This window comes from Muscardinus avellanarius (assembly GCF_963383645.1).
Source record: "Muscardinus avellanarius genome assembly, chromosome: 2".
Taxonomy (NCBI): Eukaryota; Metazoa; Chordata; class Mammalia; order Rodentia; family Gliridae; genus Muscardinus; species Muscardinus avellanarius.
This window is the reverse complement of record NC_137787.1, coordinates 127,462,753-127,485,119: the sequence shown is the minus strand read 5'-3', so window position 1 is coordinate 127,485,119 and position 22,367 is coordinate 127,462,753. Positions and strand designations below refer to the sequence as shown.

The following is a 22,367-nucleotide window of genomic DNA, read 5'->3' as shown; positions in this document are numbered from 1 at the left end:
AAGCAACATCCCAGGGCTCAAAAAGCAACTCACATCTTCAACCTTTAGTAAAGGCTTAATTTTTGTCATCTGATTATCTTTTTAGGACTAATAGCTCTAACATGTTTCTTTTGCAGTGGATCTTTTAATCTTTATCTTCTGTTCTTTGTTCTTTTTTTTTTCTTTTCTTTTGGCTTTCCATACGAACCAAACAACAGAACTTTACTTTTTCTTTCTTAAATAAAAACTTTGGGAGCAAGGGGTATAGCTCAGTGGTAGCTTCCCACAAACGCAGTGGATTTGATCCCCAGCACTACCAAAAAATAGATAATTAAAAATTTAAAAATCATTCCTCTTTTTAAAAATGGAAACCTCAGTACTACCATCACTCACATACTTTTTAAAAATGACCCTAGATGTTGATGATATTGTTTTCTATACAACTGGAAGGTTTTTGTTTGTTTGTTTTCATAGTATTGGGGATAGAACCCTGGCTGGCCCTTGGGCATGTTAAACAAGCACTCTACCACTGAACTATATTCCCACCCTTACAGTTGGAAATGTAGACCTGGCTAGGGATCTTTGTGTTTTAGTTTAACTCATTCTTGGACCAGTTGAATTGGAGCAATACTGGACAAGTTACTTACTTATACAAAGTTCAATTAAGAATGCCAGTATGATTTACATGCTCTTTCTGGAGAAATTTGATGACTGAAGTCAAGGCAGAAGGAGCTATTGTCTCTAATTTGAAAGCTCACTTGTACTCACAGCCTGTGTCCAGTGCTATTCCACTTGGGGAGAGACTTCCAACTGATCTGTTCATTTCCACCTTGGTCAGAGGGCAAACTACTATTTTCACTTTACTGCTCACACATGAGGTGGAATTGTTAACCTAAGTTGTCTGCAAGTGTGTGTGCAGTCCACACATCAACCTTGGCCCGTGAGTTTTCAAAAATCCTTTTCCTCTCACTTGGTAAGCTCTTGCCTCTTCATGTCTTTCTTTTTGGTTATCATTACAGGAAGTTTCAAAGTCTTATGAAAGTAGAAAAGATATTCTAGTAGACCACTATCTGTAGATATTTTCTTTGTTCCCTCTGTGAAACAATTTGTTTTGCTTTCTGTATTGTAATACTGCTTTGATGCTTCTATATTTATATTCTTTAATAGATATAGTTTATTAGCAGCCAGAGTTTTTATTCTTTATTTTGAAACAGGGTCTCACTGAAGACCTCACTAAGTAGCTGAGGCTATGCGCAAACCATGATCCTTCTGTCTCAGCCTCCCAAATGCTGGGATTACAAATGTTGCGCCCCCATGCCCAGCCTAGCGTCTATAGAGTTTTTTTAAAAGTAATAGTTTGAAGCCTTCACTTCCAAGAACTAGTACTGATGATTATGCCAGGTAATATTCTTAGCTTAGAATATTAGGCATAAATACAGAATTTTATGCTTTATTTGACTGATAATTCTGTTTACTATTACAGAGTGACATTGGTCCACTTATCAGTTTTACTTGTCTTTTTCCCTGCTTGTCATGCAGAGATGCCCTACTGGATAATTTTATACCGTTCTTAAGTAAATTGATAAATTATTTATTAGAATTTTAAAACTTAATAACTAATAATAAAACACCATTGTATTTAAGTAAGAATTCACGACTATTCCAGAAACATTATTTTATAGATGAGAACCTTAATATTAAGAGCACATGAGGTCAGGCTATCTGGGGCACCACTAAGTGACAGTATCACTAGTCACAGGTTGATGCAAATTGTCAGTGCAAGCTGAATAGGACCTCAAAGCACAGGCAGCTTACAACAATCACAACAATCGCTTTCTTTATAGGCAGACAGAATGTGTTCTTCTTAAACAGGAGAGCTTGGTATCACTTTTGAATAATGAGCTTACTGACAAACATATTGTAAAGAATAGGGTGATTTTTAGACTTTTTTTTTCTTCCTCTCTCTTCAGGGCAGCTTGTGTTTGTTTGTTTGTTTGTTTGTTTGTTTGTTTGTTTTGTTTTGCGGGTCTGGGGATGGAACCCAGGGGTATTTGACCTCTGAGCTACACCCCCTGCCCTATTTTTTATTCTTTATTTTGAAACCGGGTCTCACTGAGTTGCAGAGGGCTCACTAAGTACCTGAGGCTGTCTGCGAACCACGATCCTCCGGTCTCAGCCTCCTGAATGCTGGGATTACAAGCGTGCGCCACCACGCCCGGCTTGTTTGTTCATTTGTTTGTTTATCACTCTGGTCTGTTTCAGAGCTTATATTTCTTGATAGTTATGCATGGAAAAATAATATGTTATCTTATCACCTAACTATATGTAACAGTGAAAACAAAACTTTTTTCTTCATAATTGTTGGTAAATCCAACATAAAGTATCCTGCTAAATGTACCCACACAAAGCAACTCATCTCCAAAATTGTTCTGTAGCCACATGGGTAATAAATCCTGCGTGGTGCTAAGAGAAATAAGTGTTAAGACTGATTTTTCAACCTCAAGGACCATGATTTAACTAGAGAGATAAGATACATAAGCTGTTTCTTGGTACATACAGTAACTGATGTCATGTATATAGGATGATCTTATATTTTATTGTCTAAATTGAGGCATTTCAGGGATTAAAAGGGGACTACTCATAATAATGATGGCATAGCAAGCATAAATTAGAATCATCCCAGTCAGGCATGTGAATCAGGTCAGCAGAATGCTCTTAATATAAATAATATTAATTTGTTCCAAATAGAAATCTGGGTAGGGAAATAGTAGTTGGACTAAAGAGTTTGGATTGTGAACTATGCCCTCTTAAGGATACTTTACCTTGTTGTTCTGGTTTACCATCCTCCATAAAAATAGAGATAATAGTTCCTATCTCATAGGGTTGTAAAACACTGTGCATAAGTGTATTGTAAATGATAGATCTGTAGAACACACTAGCAGAATTTTAAACTTCTGAGAATGTTTGGCAATGTGCAGGATGGACTGGGCCAAAAAATTGACGACAGAATTTGAAAGTTAGAGACTGGCTATGGGAAAAGGGTGAGAGTACTTAATGTTTCTGAGCTGCTGAGCCTGTGTGACTGGGGAGACCCAGAAAATGCCGCAGAAATAAATGCCAGGAAAGACAGCTGCTGTTTAGAAATACATATATTCAGGGTTTTTGTTTGTTTGTTTGTTCGTTTTTAATGGTACTGGGGGTGGAACCCAAGGGCTTTCTATCTCCGGGCTATACTCCCAGACCTATTTTATACTTTATTTGGAAACAGGGTCTCACTAAGTAGCTGAGGCTGGCTTCGAACCTGTGTGATCCTCCTGTCTCAGCCTCCCAAGTGCAGGGATTACAAGTGTGGGCCACCATGCCCAGCTTATATTCAGTTTTAAACATAACAGTTTTAAGGGTATAGCAGTGTACCTGATGAAAAATGATTACTTGGCAGTTGGAGAAATTGAAATGGGGAATAGGTTTGAGAATACAGCCATGTGTCACTTAAGAATGGGAACATGTTCTGAGAAGTGTGTTATTAGATAATTTGATCATGTGCAAACATCATTGAGTGTTCTTACACAAATGTAATAGACACTTAGCTGTGTGTGTGTGTGTGTGTGTGTGTGTGTGTGTGTGGTGATAGAGAGATAGCCCTCGGATACATATACCATATGATAAAGCTCCTAGGTACAGATAAACAAGCAACACAAGATTAAATCAAGCATTAGAGAAATTAAGAGACAAGCACAAAATGTATGAGGTTGCTGTCAGAGTAACACTTTATAGTGTTTACACTGAACTTTTCTCCTTCTCTCTTTCTCTCTTTCCCTCTCTCCTCACTCTCTCTCTCCTCTCCCCCCCCCCCACCCAGGGATATTCGACATCTAAGCCACACCCCCAACCTAATATTTTATTCTTTATTTTGAAACAAAGTCTCACTGAGTTACAAAAGGCCTCACTAAGTAGCTGTAGCTATGAACCTGTGGTACCCCTGTTTTAGCTTCCCAAATGCTGGGATTACAAGTGTGTACCACTTTTAAAAATTTTTTTAATTTATTTTTTATTTTTTGGTGGTACTAGGGGTAGAACCCAGGGGCTTTCTAACTCCGGGCTATACTCCCAGACCTATTTTGTATTTTATTTGGAAACAGGGTCTCACTAAGTTGCTGAGAGCCTCACTAAGTAGCTGAGGCTGGCTTCGAACCTGTGCGATCCTCCTGTGTCAGCCTCCCAAACGTGGGGATTACAAGCATGCGCCACCATGCCCGCCTGTGTGCGCCACTTTTTAAAGTGGGAGTACACGCTGAAATAATGATAGAAGGTATAGAATGGTAAATACAAACCAGTGACATAGACATTTAGGGTCGTTATTAAGGATTATATACTGCATATAATTGCATATGCTGTATTTGTATGCCACTGGTGGTGCATTAGGTTTGTTTATACCAGCACCACCACAGACACGTGAGTAATGCATCCTGCTATAATGTTACACTGTGATGCTATGATGATTAGACATCACTCCTTGGTAGGAATTTTTAGTTCCATTAGAACCTTATGGACTGCCATCGTATATGCATCAGTTATTGGCCAAATTGTTTAGTCAGTGGATGCTGTTCCAGTAGGTGGCATTTGAAGCCTTAGAAGTAGATGAAATTTCTCAGTGTTGGGAAGGTGGGGGGGATGGAGAGTTTGATGAGGGAACTTTGGAAAAACCCATATTTGGTGTTTTGTTTTTTGCCGCACTAGGGATGGAACCCAGGGACATTTTACCTCTCTCTACTCCCAGCCCTACAGGGTCTCACTGAGTTGCAAAGGGCTTTACTAAGTAGCTGAGGCTTTCTGCAAACCTTGATCCTCTTGTCTCAGCCTCCGAAATGCTGGGGTTACAAGTGTGCACCACCACGCAACAGCTTACCCAAATTTAGATTATAAGGAAAAAAAGCAACTTAAAACAGGGAAGGGAGGTCAAAGATTGAAGTGTCTCAGGTCTAGGTTTTATCAAATGCTAGATCTGTGTGTGGGATGATAACAGGTACTATGGGAAAGAAAATTGCTTCTCTGGCAGATGTACTAAACAAGAGTTAAACAATTGGAGTTAGCTGGGCATAGTGGTGTACACTTGTAATCCTAGCACTTGGGAGGCTGACAGAAGGATCACCATTTCCAGGCAGCTTCAGCTACCTAGTGAGGCCCTTTACAATTCAATGAAACTCTGTTTCAAAATAAAGAATAAAAAATAGGGCTGTGGTGTAGCTCAGAGGTAGAATGACCCTGGGTTTCATCCCCAGCACACCCCCACCAAAAAAAAAAAAAAAAATTGGGTCCTGGTCTCTAGGCTTTTAATGTACTAGTCATGCATGGCAGGTCTCCGAAGGAGAATTTGTGAAGTTATGTTTCCCAGATTGATCTATTTGCTGAGCCCTTTTCTCCCCAGTGTGCCTGTGAAGCCAGTGTGCTAGAAAGCATTCACTGGGAATTGTAGAGACATAGTGCAATGTTTTCAAGAAGGAAGAAGTTAAATTATACAGAATGTTGCAGAGACCAGGGAAGATGGAGAGGAGAGGGGCTTTTTGATGTTTTACACGGTGGTGATAGCGGCCTCTGACTGCAGTTCAGTCAACGGCTTCTGTGGGCTCTGGTGTGCAGGGAGTCAAAGGCCAAGAGCCAGTGCTGAGGAACAAAGGCAGCAGATGGACGTCTCCCCACCTCTGTGGCAATGTTGAGTGCAGAGTGCCAGCAAAGGAATGGCCTGTGGGAAGGCCTGGAGGCAAGGGAGAGCTCAAGGGTCTGAGGAGCCGAATGAAGACACCTGTGTGTGGAGCAAAGGGAAGGGCAAGAGTGGTCAAGACGATGGTGGACAATAGGCAGGGCCATAGAGACCATGGTAAGAATTTGCTGTATTCTTCAGCAGAGTGGTGAAGTGGGTCGTTATCAAAGCCTCAAAACCCATTTCCACAACTCCAGAATGGGTTAGTAATAACCGTTTCAGAGATGGGCGAGGTGGACCAACTAAATGCAGTATCTGAAATTAGTAACATGATGGCAGGCTGTTAGATTTACTTTTTTATTCACTTTATTCTGGACTTTCAGACCATAGGTACTTCCCTTTTATTATTTTAAAAATTTACTCAGCAGCTGGACATGATGGCACATGCTTGTAATACCAGTTCTTGGGAGGCTGAGACAGGAGGATCACAGGTTTGAGGCCAGCCTCAACTACTTAGTGAGGCCCTATTTCAAAATAAAGAATAAGAAATAGGGATAGGGTTGTAACTCAGAGGTAGAATGCCCCTGAGTTCAGTCCCCAGGTCTGCAAAAACAAACATTCAGCAAATACTCATTAAATACTTAGATCATTTCCTATCTCAGCTATCCCTCCTTTTCATAGCTATCTGCCTATACATCGCTCATAGCTTCAAGGTTATAAGATCTTCAAGAGATTTCATATTAAGTCTTCTGTAACCCAGGTAGTGAGCTCAGTGTGTTTCAGAAAATTCATAATAAAAGAATGTTTATAAAATATATAATTACAGTATTACCCCACAATTGTTTAATTTCAATTTTAAATCAGTCTTACATAGAAAAATAAGATCATTCTCTTCTCCGTCATTCTTTTTCCTGTATAAAAATTAAAATATGCCACTTACAAATCTGTAATTGTAGAAAAAGATTATACATTTATCAATCTTGAAATTCATAGATTGTCTTAAATCACTGATAGGTATGTATCTTTTTTCTAGTTCAAGTAGTTATTTTAATACAATATTTAAAAAATAATCATCAAGTGGGAATAAGAAAAATAACTAGTGACAGACATAAATATCATGTTTTTATTAAGCTGTTTGCTTTTAAGTCTTTTTATTTTGAAATAATTATAAATTCACTTGAAGTTGAAAGAAATAGTACAGAGAGAGCCCATGTATTCTTCACCCAGTTTCCACTAATGATAATATCTTAAATAACCACAATATCACAGCAGGAAGTTGACATTAATAGAATTCACAAACCATTCAGACTTGCCTAGTTTTGCAAACATTTGTACGTATGTACATATTTAGCTCTACGCCATTTTCTCACAGGGAGTTCACGTGAGTGCTGCCATAGTCAGGATTTGGAACAGAGCCACACTTTTACAGACAGCAACTCCTCCTGCTTCCCCTTCCCAACATCTGGCCACCACAAATCTGGTCTCCATCTCTGTCATTTTGTCATTTCAGGAATGTTAAGCGGAATCATACAGTGTGTCCCCTTTGGGGATCTGTTCTTTTCACTTGACATATTCCCTTGGGATAAGTGGAGGACTTTATTTTTATTTTATTTATTTATTTATTTATTTATTTATTTATTTATGTATTGCGGTACTGGGGATGCAACCCAGGGGCATTCTACCTTTATTCTATATTTTGAAATGGGGTCTCACTGAGTTTCAAAGGGCCTCATTAAATAGTAGCTGAGGCTGGCCTTGAACCACGATCCTCCAGTCTCAGCTTCCCAAATGCTGGGATTACATATGTGCGCCACCACACCCGGCTAGTGGAAGACTTTTTAAAAGTGATTTGCAACCAGTCATGGTGGTACAGGCCTATAATCCCAGTACTTGGGAGTCACAGGTTCAAGGACAGCCTCAGCAAGTAGTGAGTCTCTCATCAACCTAGTGAAACCCTGTTTCCAAATAAGAAATAAAATCTTACTGTGGGGGGGAGGTGGAGTCCCTAGTACCACATACAAAAAAGTTATTTGCAGAGAGGGTCTGACCCCTTGCCCACTCACCACTCGCTGGTTACTGCCAGTTAGCAGAAAGGCAGGCCAGAGAGAGCCCCGCAAGGCGGCCACGCTTCTGCTGAGCGCTTCCTGAGAGCTTAAGGAAGGTGGGGAGCCCCAGTGCTCATCTGAATTCTCTCTCAGAGAAGTGGCAATTTTTTTTCTGATCAACATGTTGATCTCTTAGTAGAAATTAGTTCCATTTTTTTTTAAAGGGCCTTATCCAGCTGCATAACTGTCTTTTATTTCCAAAGAGCATTTCAGTCAGTTTTCTCCTCCTTTCCAACTCCTGATCCCCCCCCCCTTGGTCTTGACCATTTTAAAACAAATTATTATGTGAATTAAGTTTGGGATGAGATTTCTTCAAATTGACATCTAACAAATAGAAATGGTACTGAAAAGTTTTTGTTTCATTGGTCTTACAGAAAACAATCATAGAAGTAGATTCCTCCATCTAATCTAGGAGCAAATTTTTGTTTCATAGATAGAAAAGTAGGACTAAGTCAAGACCAGTCTATTAATCTTCAACACCACCAAGAAATTACTGTTCAGTCCCATTCTACACACTCTGTTCATCCAATACAGTGCTGAGTGCTGAAGCCTGAGTTCTAATTATAGCTCCTGTCTTTTACCTCTTCCCCTCCCTCCATCCCTCCCTCTCTCCCTACTTTCCTCCCCTCTCTTTCTCTTCTTTTCTGTAGTATTGGAATTGAACCCAACCGTCCTCCCCAGCCATGTTTTTTATTTTGTATTTTGCAACAGGGTCTCACTTAAGTGTAGAGGGCCTTGCTGAATTGCTCAAGCTGGTCACAAGCCTGTGGTACTCCTGTCTCAGCCTCCCAAGTACTGGGATTACAGGCGTGTGCCACACCTGATTTATCTCTATCTTAATACTGAAGAAACCCAGATATTATCAATGTGCATTGGTTAAATACCTGCTACGTGTAGTACACTATTTTAGGCACTGGACGTGTTTCAGGAAGTGGGGTACTTTACTCGACAACTTAATGTTCAGATTTATAGCTACTACTTTAAATTTTGGAATCAGCATATTTCCTAAAGCAGCGTTTAGCTAACAGTTTTAGATACTTTTAACTCTAAGACTTGGTAAATTCTTAGATTTACAGTTGTTATTTTCTCCCCTTTCCTTTACCCAAAGGGAATAATTAGGGTTCCTCTAAAATCCTGCCTTCCTGTTTGTTCCCATTTTATAGCTCAGAGCCACTCTCAAACTCTACCATCAGTTCGAATTTCAAGTGTTTTCTAGAGTTAGACAGGTATACTATGTGTACAAAATTGAGTGAGGAGGGCTTAGTAACCAGGTGTGTCACACTGAAAATTCATGCCCACCAATAAACATTAAAGAAAAGTCTACAAAGGTTTTTAAACCCATGTCAATACATCAAGAGTTTTTCTGAATATCTCAATTATTTTAGACCACTGATTTCTAAAATATGAAAGTATATTATGTTTATTGGTGATACTCGTGTGTCTCGGGTTTTTTGTTGTTGTTGTTTTTGGTAGTACTGGGGATGGAACCCAGAGGCTTTCTACCTCCAGGATATACCCTCAGACCTATTTTATACTTTATTTGGAAACAGGGTCTCACTAAGTTGCTGACAGCCTCACTAAGAAGCTGAGGCTGGCTTTGAACCTGTGCGATCCTCCTGTCTCAGCCTCCCAAGTGCGGGGATTACAAGCATGCGCCACCACGCCTGGTGTGTCTTGGTTTTAAAATAGGAAATGCTGAGAGATTTGGTCCTGATATTATGTGGAATGACAGAAAAAATAAGATTAAAAAAACAACAACATATGCTTAGTCCTGCTTTTTACACCTTAGCCTTTTCAGTAAATGGGATATTGGTTTAGCCACCCATTTTATGTTTTATAGTAGCTGAATAAATAAAATATCATTAGGTCTAAGTGATTTGGTTCATAATTTCTACTTTATCAAAAGCTGCTTTCCTTCCTTAAGGTAGTCTCATATTTTATATTTTTAATTTTTTCTTAGAATATTCAGCTACTCAGGCTGTCCTAACAAATGTGAGGGGTACATTTCTCACAGTTCTGGAGGCTGGAGGTCTAAGACCAAGATGTCAGCATGGTTGGGTTCTGTTTAGGGCATCTTAAAGGTGTTTTGGTGTCATTATATTTAATAAGAGAAAAAACCTGGGACTTGGCACAATTCAAACTGGTCTACCAACATTCTCTGTTCTCCCCCCCCCCTTTTTCTTTGTGGCACTAGGGACTGAACCCAGGAATGTTCTACCTCTGAACTGTACCCCCCTCCCAGCCCTATTTTATTGCTAATTTGAAACAGTGTCTTGCTGAATGACCATGTGTGGGTCTGGAACCTGAAATCCTTCTATCTCACCTTTCCAGTGCTGGAATTACAAGCATGTGCCACTGCCCCCAGATTCTCTGTTATTTTTACGTAGAAGTATTAGTCTAGATTGCCTAGTCCCAGGGCTCAGCTCTGAATCAGACTCAACTTTTAGTAAGACCATTTTTACTCTTAACAGAGGTCCAGAGCTGTAGAAAACCAAATTTGTATTTCTGTAACTTATGGCAAATGAATAGATATGACAATTCTTAAAAATAACATTAAGCCGGGCATGGTTGCTCACTCTTGTAATCCCAGCATTCGGGAGGCAGAGACTGGAGGATCACAGTTCTTGGACAGCTTCAGCTATTTAGGCCCTTCACAACTCAATAAGACCCTGTTTCAAAAATAAAAGACGGGCCGGAGCGTGGTGGCGCATGCTTGTACTCCTAGCATTTAGGAGGCTGAGACAGGAGGATCACAGTTCAAGGACTGCCTCAGCTGCTTAAGTGAGGCCCTCTGCAACTCAGTGAGACCCTGTTTCAAAATAAAGAATAAAAAATAGAGCTGGGGGTGCAGCTAAGAGGTAGAACGCCCCTGGGTTCTATTCCCAGTACTGCAAAAAAAGAAAAATAGAAGAAAAAAAAAATATATATATAGACTAAAAATAGGACTGGGGGTGTAGCTTGGAGGTAGAATGTTCCTGGGTTCCATCCTCAGTACAAAAAAAAATGAAGTTAATGATGGCAGAAATTTATAAGTGAATATTTTAAGATTTACATTAAGAGGATCCTTGTCTTCTTTCAGATAAATTTGCGCCTCATCTTGGTGAGCGGAAAAACAAAGGAGTTCCTGTTTTCTCCAAATGATTCTGCTTCAGACATTGCAAAGCATGTGTATGACAACTGGCCAATGGGTGAGTGAGTGGTGCTTCTCATCTGAGGGTGAACAGCACTAATTCTTTATTGCCTGCCTTGTTTGAAAACGTTATAAGTGCATAAAATAGAAAAGAACAAAAGTAATTGAGGGCATAATGCTCAGACTTAAAGGAGATCACTGTATCCTTCCATAGATTTTGCCCTTTATATTTCTCATTTCCATATAGTAAAGGAGCCCAAAATATGTCCCTGCTTTTGCCTTAAAGGTGTTTCAATGTTAAAAAAAAAAAAGAAAAAGAAAAAACATTTTTAAAAAGGAAAAACACAAGCCAGGCGTGATGGTGCACGCTTATAATCCCACTATTTGGGAGATTGAGACAGGAGGATCACAGGTTCTTGGGCAGCCTCAGCTACAGTTAGGCCCTCCGCAACCTAATGAGACCCTGTTTCAAAATAAAAAGTAAACAAAAATAGGGGATATAGCTCAGAGGTAGAATATCCCTGGGTTCAACCCCAAGTACTGCAAAACACACACACACACACACACACAATAGTTAATACACATACACTTTTATATCAGTAAACCTCTTTCTACCAAAACACAAAATGAAAAGAAAGAAAAACTGTCATTAACAGATTATAACATGTTGTCTTTAGTCTATTTTATTTTATTTTATGTATTTATTTATTTATTTATTTGTTGGTGGTACTGGGGTTTCTGGAAGCCCTTCTATCTCCGGGCTACACTTCCAGACCTATTTTATATTTTTGAAACAGGGTCTCTTACGCCAGCACGGCTTGCTTCGAGCCCGCGCAATCCTCCTGTCTCCGCCTCCCAAGCGCGGGGATTACAAGCGTGCGCCACCACGCCCGGTGTTTTGGTCTATTTTAAATTAAGTTTAAATCAAAGTTAACTTCTAGTTCTTGTCACTTTACGAGTTCCCTGAGCAAGGTCAAGAAAGAGTAAAGTATATTTATGCTTTGCATTTTCAAGCCAGTAACCATAACAATTATGAAGAGTGTATATGGTTTCTCCGCTTCTTTTCTATCTAAATGAGACTCTGTCTTTCTCCCTTAAGTGAGTCTTTAGTTGTTGCTCTTTCTTTGAACTTCCCCAAGTGTCATCATGACCCTTTATGACATGGATCTTAGAAATAGACTTCAGCTAACAATTTGATTTTTTTTTTTATCATACTGGGGATTGAACCCCAGCCTGATTTTATTTCATATTTGGAAACAGGGTCTTGCTAGGTTAATGAGAGTCTCACTACTTGCTGAGCTGTCCTCAAACCTGTGATCCTCCTGTCTCGATCTCCCAAGTATTGGAATTACGAGTGCCACCATGCCCTGCTCAATTTGAACTGTGTGTGTGTGTGTGTGTGTGTGTGTGTGTGTGTGTGTGTGTGTAACTGGGGATTGAAACTCCCGACCCTATTTTTTTTTTAATTCTTCATTTTATGTATTTATTTTTTTTATTTAATATATTTGTATTGGTACATTGTAGTCAAACATCTCAATGGAATACAAGACTTGTGAGGATATACAAGCACACATCATCCAATTAGCCTTTATCCAATCCCCATCCCATTCCCTCCCCCTCCCTCGATCCCATGTTTGATTTAGTGATTGACTTTGATATATTTGTTTAAGTACATCATGTGCTTTAAGGAGATTCCATCTTCCCCCACCCCATTCCCTCTGTGATAGGTCCCCTTATTTGCTTCTCCATAGGGCCCTTTCTTTAACTAAATTTCCTCCTATTACCCATTTTTTCCTAGTTTTTGCATATTGGGGAAGCATCTGATTTTTTATTTTCTGTGATATTTCTCTGTGGATGCCATATTGCAGGCTCCAATCCCACTCTCAAAGGCCCCAGCACCAGCGGTGAGGCCGGTGCTGGGGCCAGCGAGGCCAGGATAGGAGCCAGCCTTAAGGCAAGGCTGGTGCTGAGGGCAGCGAGGCCGGGATTGGAGCCTGCCTTAAGTCAAGGCCAGTATTGGGGCCTCTGAGGGTGGGATCTTCATTTTATTTTGAAACAGAGTCTCACTCGCTAAGTTGTGGAGGACCTCACTGAGTAGCTGAGGCTGGCTGAGAACTGCAATCCTCCTGTTTCAGCCTCCCAAGTACTGGGATTACAAGCATATGCTACCAATGCCTGGTTTGAACTTTTTTTTTTTTTTTTTTTTTTTTTTTAGTGGGTCTGGGAATGGAACTCGGGCATTCAACTCCGAGCTACACCCCTCGCCCTATTTTTATTCTTTACTTTGAAACAGGGTCTCACTAAGTTGCGGATGGCCTAACTAAGTAGCTGAGGCTGTCCACGAACCGCGATCCTCCAGTCTCAGCCTCCCAAATGCTGGGATTACAAGCATGCACCACCATGCCCAGCTCAATTTGAACTTTTAAAGGAAAAGATTTATTCCAGCAAACACTACAGTGTATACAAATGAATCAATTAAGGCATTGTTTTTCAATTTTAAATAGCATAAAGAACCATTTCAGAGGCAGAAATTTTTTTCAGATCCCCTAGTACATTTATTAGAATGTACATTTTAAAACATAGAAACATAAAGCCCAGTTAAATTTTTTATTCTTAATAACTCATAAAAACCGTAGAACTAAAATGGTTCTATAAAAAGGCAAATATGACTCTAAAACCAAGAATGTTCAAATTAACAACATTAATGTGCCAGATGATGTATTTTTGCTAAAGCAAACCACTGTTTGCACATGAATACTGAGTTGGATGTGCTTGTCCTGTGTGGTGTATGATGACCCATTCGCCTGCAGGCATACCACAAAACCTTTATTCATGCACTGTACCAAATTGTCATTCAGTCTTCTTCTAGACAGAATGCATCATTTATGTATCAAGCTAGCCTCTGTTCTTTTTTCATTAACCTCTTAACAATTAAAGAAGTACTGACTGCTCAGCACCACCAGTACAGCCATAAACTAGCGCACACTGAAATCCCAAAGCTATTCTTGGTCATCATGTGATTATTTGAATCATCTAGAGATCTTTCCAGATATCAATAAAATAAAAATAATTTGAAAATTCCTAAAGAAACTTTCAGACAGTAAGGACATGTCTTTGTGGATTCACAAGCCTGAGTTTAAGAAACTGATTAAGGCAAAAACTTTGAAATATTAAAAGTTTTTTCCCCCATTAGTAACAAGGAGCTAGTCCTGAATTAGAATAGAACTGACACTAAAGGTCATAGCTAAGAAGAAATGTCAAAAAAGCCTGGCGCTGTAAGAATGTTGCATCTTCTTTATAGCCAGGCAGGATAGATAACTATCAGTATGAAACCGTTTTTAAGTACCTGAGTGATGATGTGCTGATGTGATGCAGATTACTTTTACGTTTTTGCTTGCTTCAGGGGGAGGAATGATGATAGATTCTGATGTAGAAAATTTAACATAAGACAGAAAAAGGGTTATGCCACAAAAATTACTTCATATGAGCAATATTATAACAAGGTAAAAGAAATAATTATTTGACTTAGCAATTCAAGTTACTCTAATTCCTTAAGGTATCCTGATTAATTGTAAACAGAGGTAAGATTCAAGTGCAGATCTTTGCCATTAAATAATATTCCAAATTAACAAATCATCTACCAGTATTAAGAATTGGTTGAGCTGAGCATAGTGGCTCACACTTGTAATCCCAGCATTCTAGAGGCTGAGACAGGAGGTTCGAGGCCAGCCTCATCTACTACTTACTGAGGCCCTTTGCAACTTAGTGAGACCCTGTTTAAAAATAAATAATAAAAAATAGGGCTGGGGGTGTGGCTCAGAGATAGAATGCCCCTGGGTTCCATCTCCAGTTCTGCAAAAAAGAAAAAAAGAAAAGAATTGGTTGTATCAAGTGAATGTTACTTATGTTCATGAAAAAAGTTTTGTTACTGTTTTTGTAGTCCTGGGGAGCCAACCCCAGGGCCTTGTACATGCTAAGCAAGTGCTGAACCACTGAACCACACCTCAGCCCCCTTTATAAAGCTTTTTTTTGGTGGTACTGGGGTTCCTGGAAGCCCTTCTTCCTCCGGGCTACACTCCCAGACCTATTTTATATTTTTGAAACAGGGTCTCTTACGCTAGCACGGCTGGCTTCGAACCTGCGCGATCCTCCTGTCTCCACCTCCCAAGCGCGGGGATTACAAGCGTGCGCCACCACGCCCGGCTTTATAAAGCTTTTAATTCCTAATCTTTCCCCACTTTTTCCAGATCTGCTCAGCAAATGTAGATAACTTTAGAAAAGGAAAACATTATATAAAATACTGAAATTAAATTTTAGGTCTATGTTGTATAAGATCAGTTAATGTATTTATTGATGCTTATAACATATGTATAGTAAATATTAGATCAACAGAAGAAAATAGTTTGTGCGTAATGGACTTCTGGAAGGAATTGGTTTTCTTTAGCATACCCTTATGTAATCTTGTGGAAATATTGCTAATAGCTAGAATAGACACATAGCTGTTATTGGGTCAGAAAGATAATAAAAGAATCTAATTTATATAATTTTGCCTGAAATTCTACCTTTAAGCCTCATTCCACAAGTCTCTCTAAATTTTAGATCCTCTGAGAGGGAAAGGAAGATACTATATTCAATGAATAAAATATATGGAAATCACAAGACTCTCTACAATAATAAAAATATGGATTTTGTATCTCAAAGTGTTAAAATACTAGGCTTTTTCCATATAATTTAGACAGTGACTGTCATTTGCCTTTATATCTGTGGAACACCTAAATCTTGACCAAAAATATTCTATTAAACAATAACTCTAAGCTGGGCATGGTGGCTCACCCCTGTAATTCCAGTACTTGGGAGGTTGAGACAGGAGGAGCTAAGGTTCAAAACCAGCCTCAGCAACTTCACAAGGCTCTCAGCAACTTAGATCCTGTTTCAAATAAAAAGATTAAAAAGGGCCTGGAGGTATAGCACAGAGGTAGAATGACCCTGGGTTCTATCTCCAATACCCCCGCCACACACACGGAGATAAAATTAAAATTGGTGAACTCAAAGTAATTCTTACTGAAGAGGCTTGTTGGGTCTTTGTTCTAGAAGAGGAGGGACCTGGGAGCAGTGGTGAGAGCACAGCCAAGGCTTATTACCGGGAGGAGAGAAGTGAGAAATGCAGGAGGGTGGGCAGGTTCATTTTCCTCCAATTTCTGCTGTGCCAGAGTCACTGAGGGGTGGGCAGTATTTTTTTTCTCAAATTCATATTCATCATTTTGAACACTCAGAAAAAAAGTCAAAAAGAAAAGTCTTTACTCATCTTCTTTCTCCTTTTTTATGGCTTGATAGTCTATTTCTTTTTATTGCTAAGTAATATTCCATTGTCTGGATACACTGCAATTCATTCATCTATATAACTGCTAGAAAACATCTTGGTTTCTTTCTTTTTTTTCTTTTGTTTTTATTAGTGCAACCTTTCTCTTCTACCACTCATTCTTTTCAGAACTCTTTTTTGTGTGTGTGGTACTGGGGGTGAAACCTAGGGGCTTTTCTACCTCCAGGCTATACTCCCAGACCTATTTTATATTTTATTTGGAAACAGGGTCTCACTAAGTTGCTGAGAGCCTCACTAAGTAGCTGAGGCTGCCTTCGAACCTGTACGATCCTCCTGTCTCAGCCTTTCAAGCGCAGGGATTATAAGCGTGCACCACCACTCCCAGCAGAATATTTTATACTTTTTTGTGTTGACAATAACCACCTGGTAATAGGGACTTCTGTAGAAAACAAACATATATCATACTAGACTTGGTGACAAAGATAAAGAAATTCTCATGTCATTATCCAAATCAGAGCTTAAATTGTTAATTTGCAAGCTAATGAAAATCACTAACCTTATATCTGTCATAATACCAGTGTCCTTAAAACCATTACTTTAAGCGCCGTGGTGGCGCACACTTGTAATCCCGAGCTTGGGAGGCGGAGACAGGAGGATCACACAGGTTCGAGGTCAGCCGCAATGGCTTAAGAGACCCTGTTAAAAAAAAAAGTATAAAGTAGGTCTGGGAGTGTAGACCAGAGGTAGAAGGGTTTCCAGGAACCCCAGTACCACAATAAAATGAAATAAAATAAAATAAAACCATTATTTTAACTGCTGTACCATAACATATTTTACTATAAGGTTATATGCTAAAATCAAATATTCTGTTACATTCTATAAACTGTTGCCAATGTTCTTTTGCTTTTTTTCCCCCTCTGTACATCTTTCAAGCTTTTATGTTTATGTAGTGCTTTAGAATAAATATTTATCACCTTTATCAAATATATTAAGTCCTTTAAAAAAATCTTCGTTAAGCCCGTTTGTTATTTCCAGCCTTAAATATGTATACTTTAACAGGTAAAAATACTGGAATATTATAATAATGTCTGTTAATTGCTGATAATTAATACCAACTTTAAAATGATAGTCTCTTAAGAGTTAGATTTTTCCCAAATCGTTTTTTTAATTGTTTAAAGTTGAGACCTACAGTTCGGCACACTTTAGTCTTCCTTAAGAATCAAAGCTTCAGTGAATGCATGAGCAGTGACTGTTTCAATTATTAGGAAGCATCATCTTTGCTGTAATCCAGCTGATTTGGATCTGGGTGTTTAAGACAATGCAGTCTTGCATCACTTAGGTGGTGAAATGTACCTAACCAGTTCCCTGCGTTTTTTTCAGACTGGGAAGAAGAGCAGGTCAGCAGTCCAAATATTCTACGACTTATTTATCAAGGACGATTTCTGCATGGAAATGTCACATTAGGAGGTAATAGTCACCTTTGTAATGGGATTTTAACGTCTGTCTCCTGTAGCAGTATTAATTCATTTTAAATACTAATATCTTTGAATTTACTAAAAGACCTATAAATTTAACTCTGAATTCTGCCAGTTTTTGGTGTGCCTACTACTTTACATTTTGCATTCTGTTAAATTAATTGTATTACTATCCTATGAAATACCCTATCCCAGTATATGTAGAAAGAAGTCTAGCTGGGCGTGGTGGCACATGCTTTTAATCCCAGTGCTTAAGAGGCTGAGACAGGAGGATCGCATAGGTTCAGCCACTGAGTGAGGCTCTCGGCAACTTAGTGAGACCCTGTTTCCAGTTAAAGTATAAAATAGGTCTGGGAGTATAGCCTGGAGGTAGAAAAGCCCCTGGCTTCTACCCCTAGTAAAACACACACACACACACACACACACACACACACAAACACACACACACACACACGCCTATACCTACTATATTATAAATGTAATTTTATTGTACTTCTAGATAATATAATTTAAATGCAGTTTTTTAAGTTAAAATTGGAATGTAGCCAGGTATAGTGGCGCACACCTGTAACCCCCGGTATTTGAGAGGCTGAGACAAGAGAATCACAGGTTCGCAACCAGCCTCAGCTACTTAGTGAGGCCCTCCTCAACTTAGTGGGGAGACCCTATTTCAAAATAAAGTATAAAAAATAGTGCTGGGGGTGTAGCTTGGAGAATGTCCCTGGGTTCCATCCCCAGTACCACCAAAAAAAAAAAAAAAAAAAAAAAAATTGGATATACAAACTAGGAAAAGTTTTTGATCATGGTTCTCACATATAATGAAGAGATGTTTTTGTTTGACTCCAGGTAACATAATTGCTAATCATGTGAGACTACCAATAGGAGATTGCCTTGAATACAGCAGATGGCAGTCTGGCATAGAGACTGAAAGAGCAGGTTTGAAACCAGACTGTGCTGGTTCCATGGGAGCTCTACCACTTGCTGTGTAGCCATGGGCAAGAAACCAAAGCCTGGCTCTCAGCTTCCTCTCTGTAGTAGGATTACAGGAGTGTCTACCTCACAGGCTGGGAAGGGTGGATCAGTGGATATATTTAAGAACTCAGAATAGTGCTTGGAGCCGGGTGTGGTGGCACACGCCTGTAATCCCAGCCTTCAGGAGGCTGAGACTGGAGGATCGCAGTTCGCAGACAGCCTCAGCTACTTAGTGAGGCCCTCTGCAACTCAGTGAGACCCTGTTTCAAAATAAAGAATAAAAAATTGGGCAGGGGTTGTAGCTCAGAAGTAAAATGCCTCTGGGTTCCATCCCCAGACCTGAAAAAAAAAAAAAAAAATAGAATAGTGCTTGGCACTTAGTAGTAAACACTTAGCTAACTGTTGTTTGTTTGCAATTGGGGAACTGTAGCTCAATAGTGCCCCCTTATGGGGGTATATCAGCAGGGTTTGGGCTTGGATATTATATTTCAGATTTATGCAGATATTAAAAATTTGTAGGCAAATGATATATATATATATGTGTGTGTGTGTGTGTGTATGTATATATCACTTAAATATATTTATATCAAATATATTTCAATATAGTCAGACTTTTTTCTTTAAACTTAATAGTGACGTATTTATCCTTCCTTAAAGGTAAAAGAGTTTTAGCAGACCTTTATTGAACTCTTCTTATGTGCCAACACTTGAGAATACAGGGTTGAATAAGGTGAAAGTGCCCTTCAACGTGCTGTAGAGCTGCATGGGGCAAACAGAAAGTCCACTGTAAAACACCGCATGGAGCTGGCCTGTGGCACATACCTTCTACCCAGTGCTTGGGAGGCGGAGATAGGAGGGTTGAAGCAGTCAGTGACTTAACAAGACCCCGTTTCAAAATAAAATAGGGCTTGGGGAAAGCTCAGAGGGTAGAGTGTCCTCAGTAACACAAGTGTGGTTTTAAGACAGTAAACACGAGAATTCCCTGGGAATGAAAACATAGATGATAGATAGATAGATAGATAGATAGATAGATAGATAGATATTTTTTGCAGTGCTGGAGATAGAACTGAGGGCCTTGTGCATACTCTACCACTGAACTACAGTCCCAGTTCACCCGGGGTGCTCATTTAAAAATGCAGTTTTACATGTCTTCCATCTCCCAGTTTCACTCCTCAGTGATTTTTATGTGTGCTGAAAACCTTTGCTCTGGAAATTGTCCAGTGCTATAATAGAAAACAGAAACAATCACAGTGAAGAAAAGATAAAACATTTTAGATTCTAGTATTTTTTTTCTTCACCTTTAATATTGTTAGCATAAACTGGGCATGGTGGTGCACCCTTGTAATCCCAGTACTCGGCAGGCTAAAACAGGAGGATCACAGGTTCACAGCCAGCCCCAGCTACTTAGTGAGGCCCTTCGCAACTTAATGAGACCCTGTTACAAAATAAAGAATGAGAAAAATAGGGGTAGGGGTGTAGCTCAGACATAGATGCCCCTGGCTCCATCCCCAGTACTACAAATAAATAAATAAATATTGTTAGTAAAAATGTCTAGTTTTTCTAACTAAAGTTTAAATGGAGATGAAAAGTAATAGTCCCCACCAACTAAATTTATAGTTCCTAATGGTGATTCTCTGTAAGAGTACTAATATTGAAGGTAATTAGAAATATTTTTAGAATTTACATGTTAGTCATCATCATTCAGAGCAAGATTTAAAAAGTAGGTGAGCTGGGCGTGGTGGCACATGCTTGTAACCCCGGCATTCGGGAGGCTGAGACCCAATGATCTCGGTTCTCAGACAGCCTCAGCTACTTAGTGAGGTCATCCGCAACTTAGCGAGACTCTGTTTCAAAATAAAGAATAAAAAATAGGGCAGGGGATGTAGCTCAGAGGTTGAATGCCCCTGGGCTCCATCCCCAGACCCGCAAAAAAAAAAAAAAAAAAAAAAAATAGTATGTGGCAGCAAGTCAGTCACACTCATCACATAGTGATCTTAGCCTTATATGAGTTTGTAGTTAATGAGGACAAAGTGGTTTGAAGTGTCAAATCTAAAACATCACAGCTCGAGGAATAACTCTAGAAGTCAGGTATACTGGCTGCTTCTAGTTTTATACACAGAATACAAAGCAATTTGCCACGAAACTTGAAGTTTGCATTACTTTGGTGGTTCGTTGATACATAAATGCATATATTATTTTGTCTGAAATATTTCATAATGAAATTTGTTACTGTGAGAAGTACTTTTAAGGACTTATCTACAATGATAATACTGAGAGAGTGAATTTGATCTTTTTAAGAAAATTATTTTCGAATTAAAGATTTAAGGTTGAGAATAAATGCCTAAATTGTCATTTCTTGTTTCTACCTTAAAGTATCTTTTTTGGTGCAATAATTGTACTAGGCAAGTGATATGCAACGAGATTTAGAAACACATCTCTTAATCTAAACTTTCCCCTAATGTAGAAAAGGTATGCTGAATTTTGTTTCCTCAAAAGATGATCACTAGCCGGGCGTGGTGGCGCACGCCTGTAATCCCCGCGCTTGGGAGGCAGACAGGAGGATCGCGCAGGTTCGAAGCCAGCCGCGTGTGCTGGCTTAGGAGACCCTGTTTCCAAATAAAAATGTAAAAATAGGTCTGGGAGTGTAGCCCGGAGGTAGAAGGGCTTCCAGGAACCCCAGTACCACCAAAAAAAAAAAAAAAAAAAAAGATGATCACTAATAATAGCCTAGCTAGTATGTATTTTCTTCTATCCCTTCCTTAAAAAGTATGAATATGTGTGTCAAGCTGATGGTTGTAGCTGGGAAGAATCATTTTTAAGCTGTAAAAGTCGTCTCTCATAATACTAAATCTCATTTGTTAAGGAGAGGTGATCTACTTATTAAGAAGTTAAATCTGTTGAGGAAGCCATACAAAAAGCAGTTCATTTTTTAAATGTTTTTCACTTCTAGTTAGTTATTTTAATAGGTTGATATATATGTAACAAATTATCTTCTACTTTTTCTGTAGCATTAAAACTTCCTTTTGGCAAAACAACAGTGATGCATTTGGTGGCCAGAGAGACGTTACCAGAGCCCAACTCTCAAGGTAAGCCAAGTGCTAGAAAAGGTGTCATTTGGGCCACAAAGGTGGGCATGCAAAAAATGCCTGGATTTTTCTTGGAATTCTGAAAGAAAGAAACAAACGACCAGACATTTTTGAAACATACTAAAAATAAAAGGGTTTTTATTGTAGCCTTTGATTTTTTTTAATATATAAACATTAAAAAAAAAACCTGTTGCTTATTATATTTAGGTGCCTTTTCTCTCCTGCCCTCAGTTTTAACATTCTGGTAAACAAAGCTTTTCTTCATTTTCCCTAGGTCAGAGGAATCGTGAAAAGACTGGAGAGAGTAATTGTTGTGTGATCCTGTAAACACAGTCAGCCTAGTGTGGTGTGATGCAGTCTTGGTCTTTCATGCTGCTGGGACAGAGGTGACCCAACGTAGCTTCAGAAACCCTTAGGAACAGCCTGCCTGCAGATCCATGGGACTGAATTATCATGTGAACACTGTCATCTTTTCTTGTGAAAGTAAAAACCAAGAACATTCTTCGTTATGACTTTTTATTTCTCATATTTTTGTTTATGTTGAGCAGTTTTAAACTGTATTGGTTTCGAATGAAGTCAATCTCCAGGGGAAAACTTAACAA

At 39.1% G+C, this 22,367-nt stretch overlaps 1 protein-coding gene across 1 annotated transcript in view; it reads left to right on the top strand.

The window, feature by feature from the left end:
- UBL3 (ubiquitin like 3) overlaps positions 1 to 22,092 on the top strand; it is a gene marked incomplete at its 3' end in the record, with an annotated part of 67,777 nt that extends 45,685 nt beyond the window's left edge. Inside the window, exons 2-5 of the mRNA XM_080719952.1 lie at positions 10,862 to 10,970; positions 17,613 to 17,699; positions 21,688 to 21,765; positions 22,040 to 22,092. Coding sequence (XP_080576078.1) covers positions 10,862 to 10,970; positions 17,613 to 17,699; positions 21,688 to 21,765; positions 22,040 to 22,092 — 327 coding nt within the window. The remainder of the gene's footprint in view (positions 1 to 10,861; positions 10,971 to 17,612; positions 17,700 to 21,687; positions 21,766 to 22,039) is intronic.
- Positions 22,093 to 22,367: the final 275 nt, after the last annotated feature.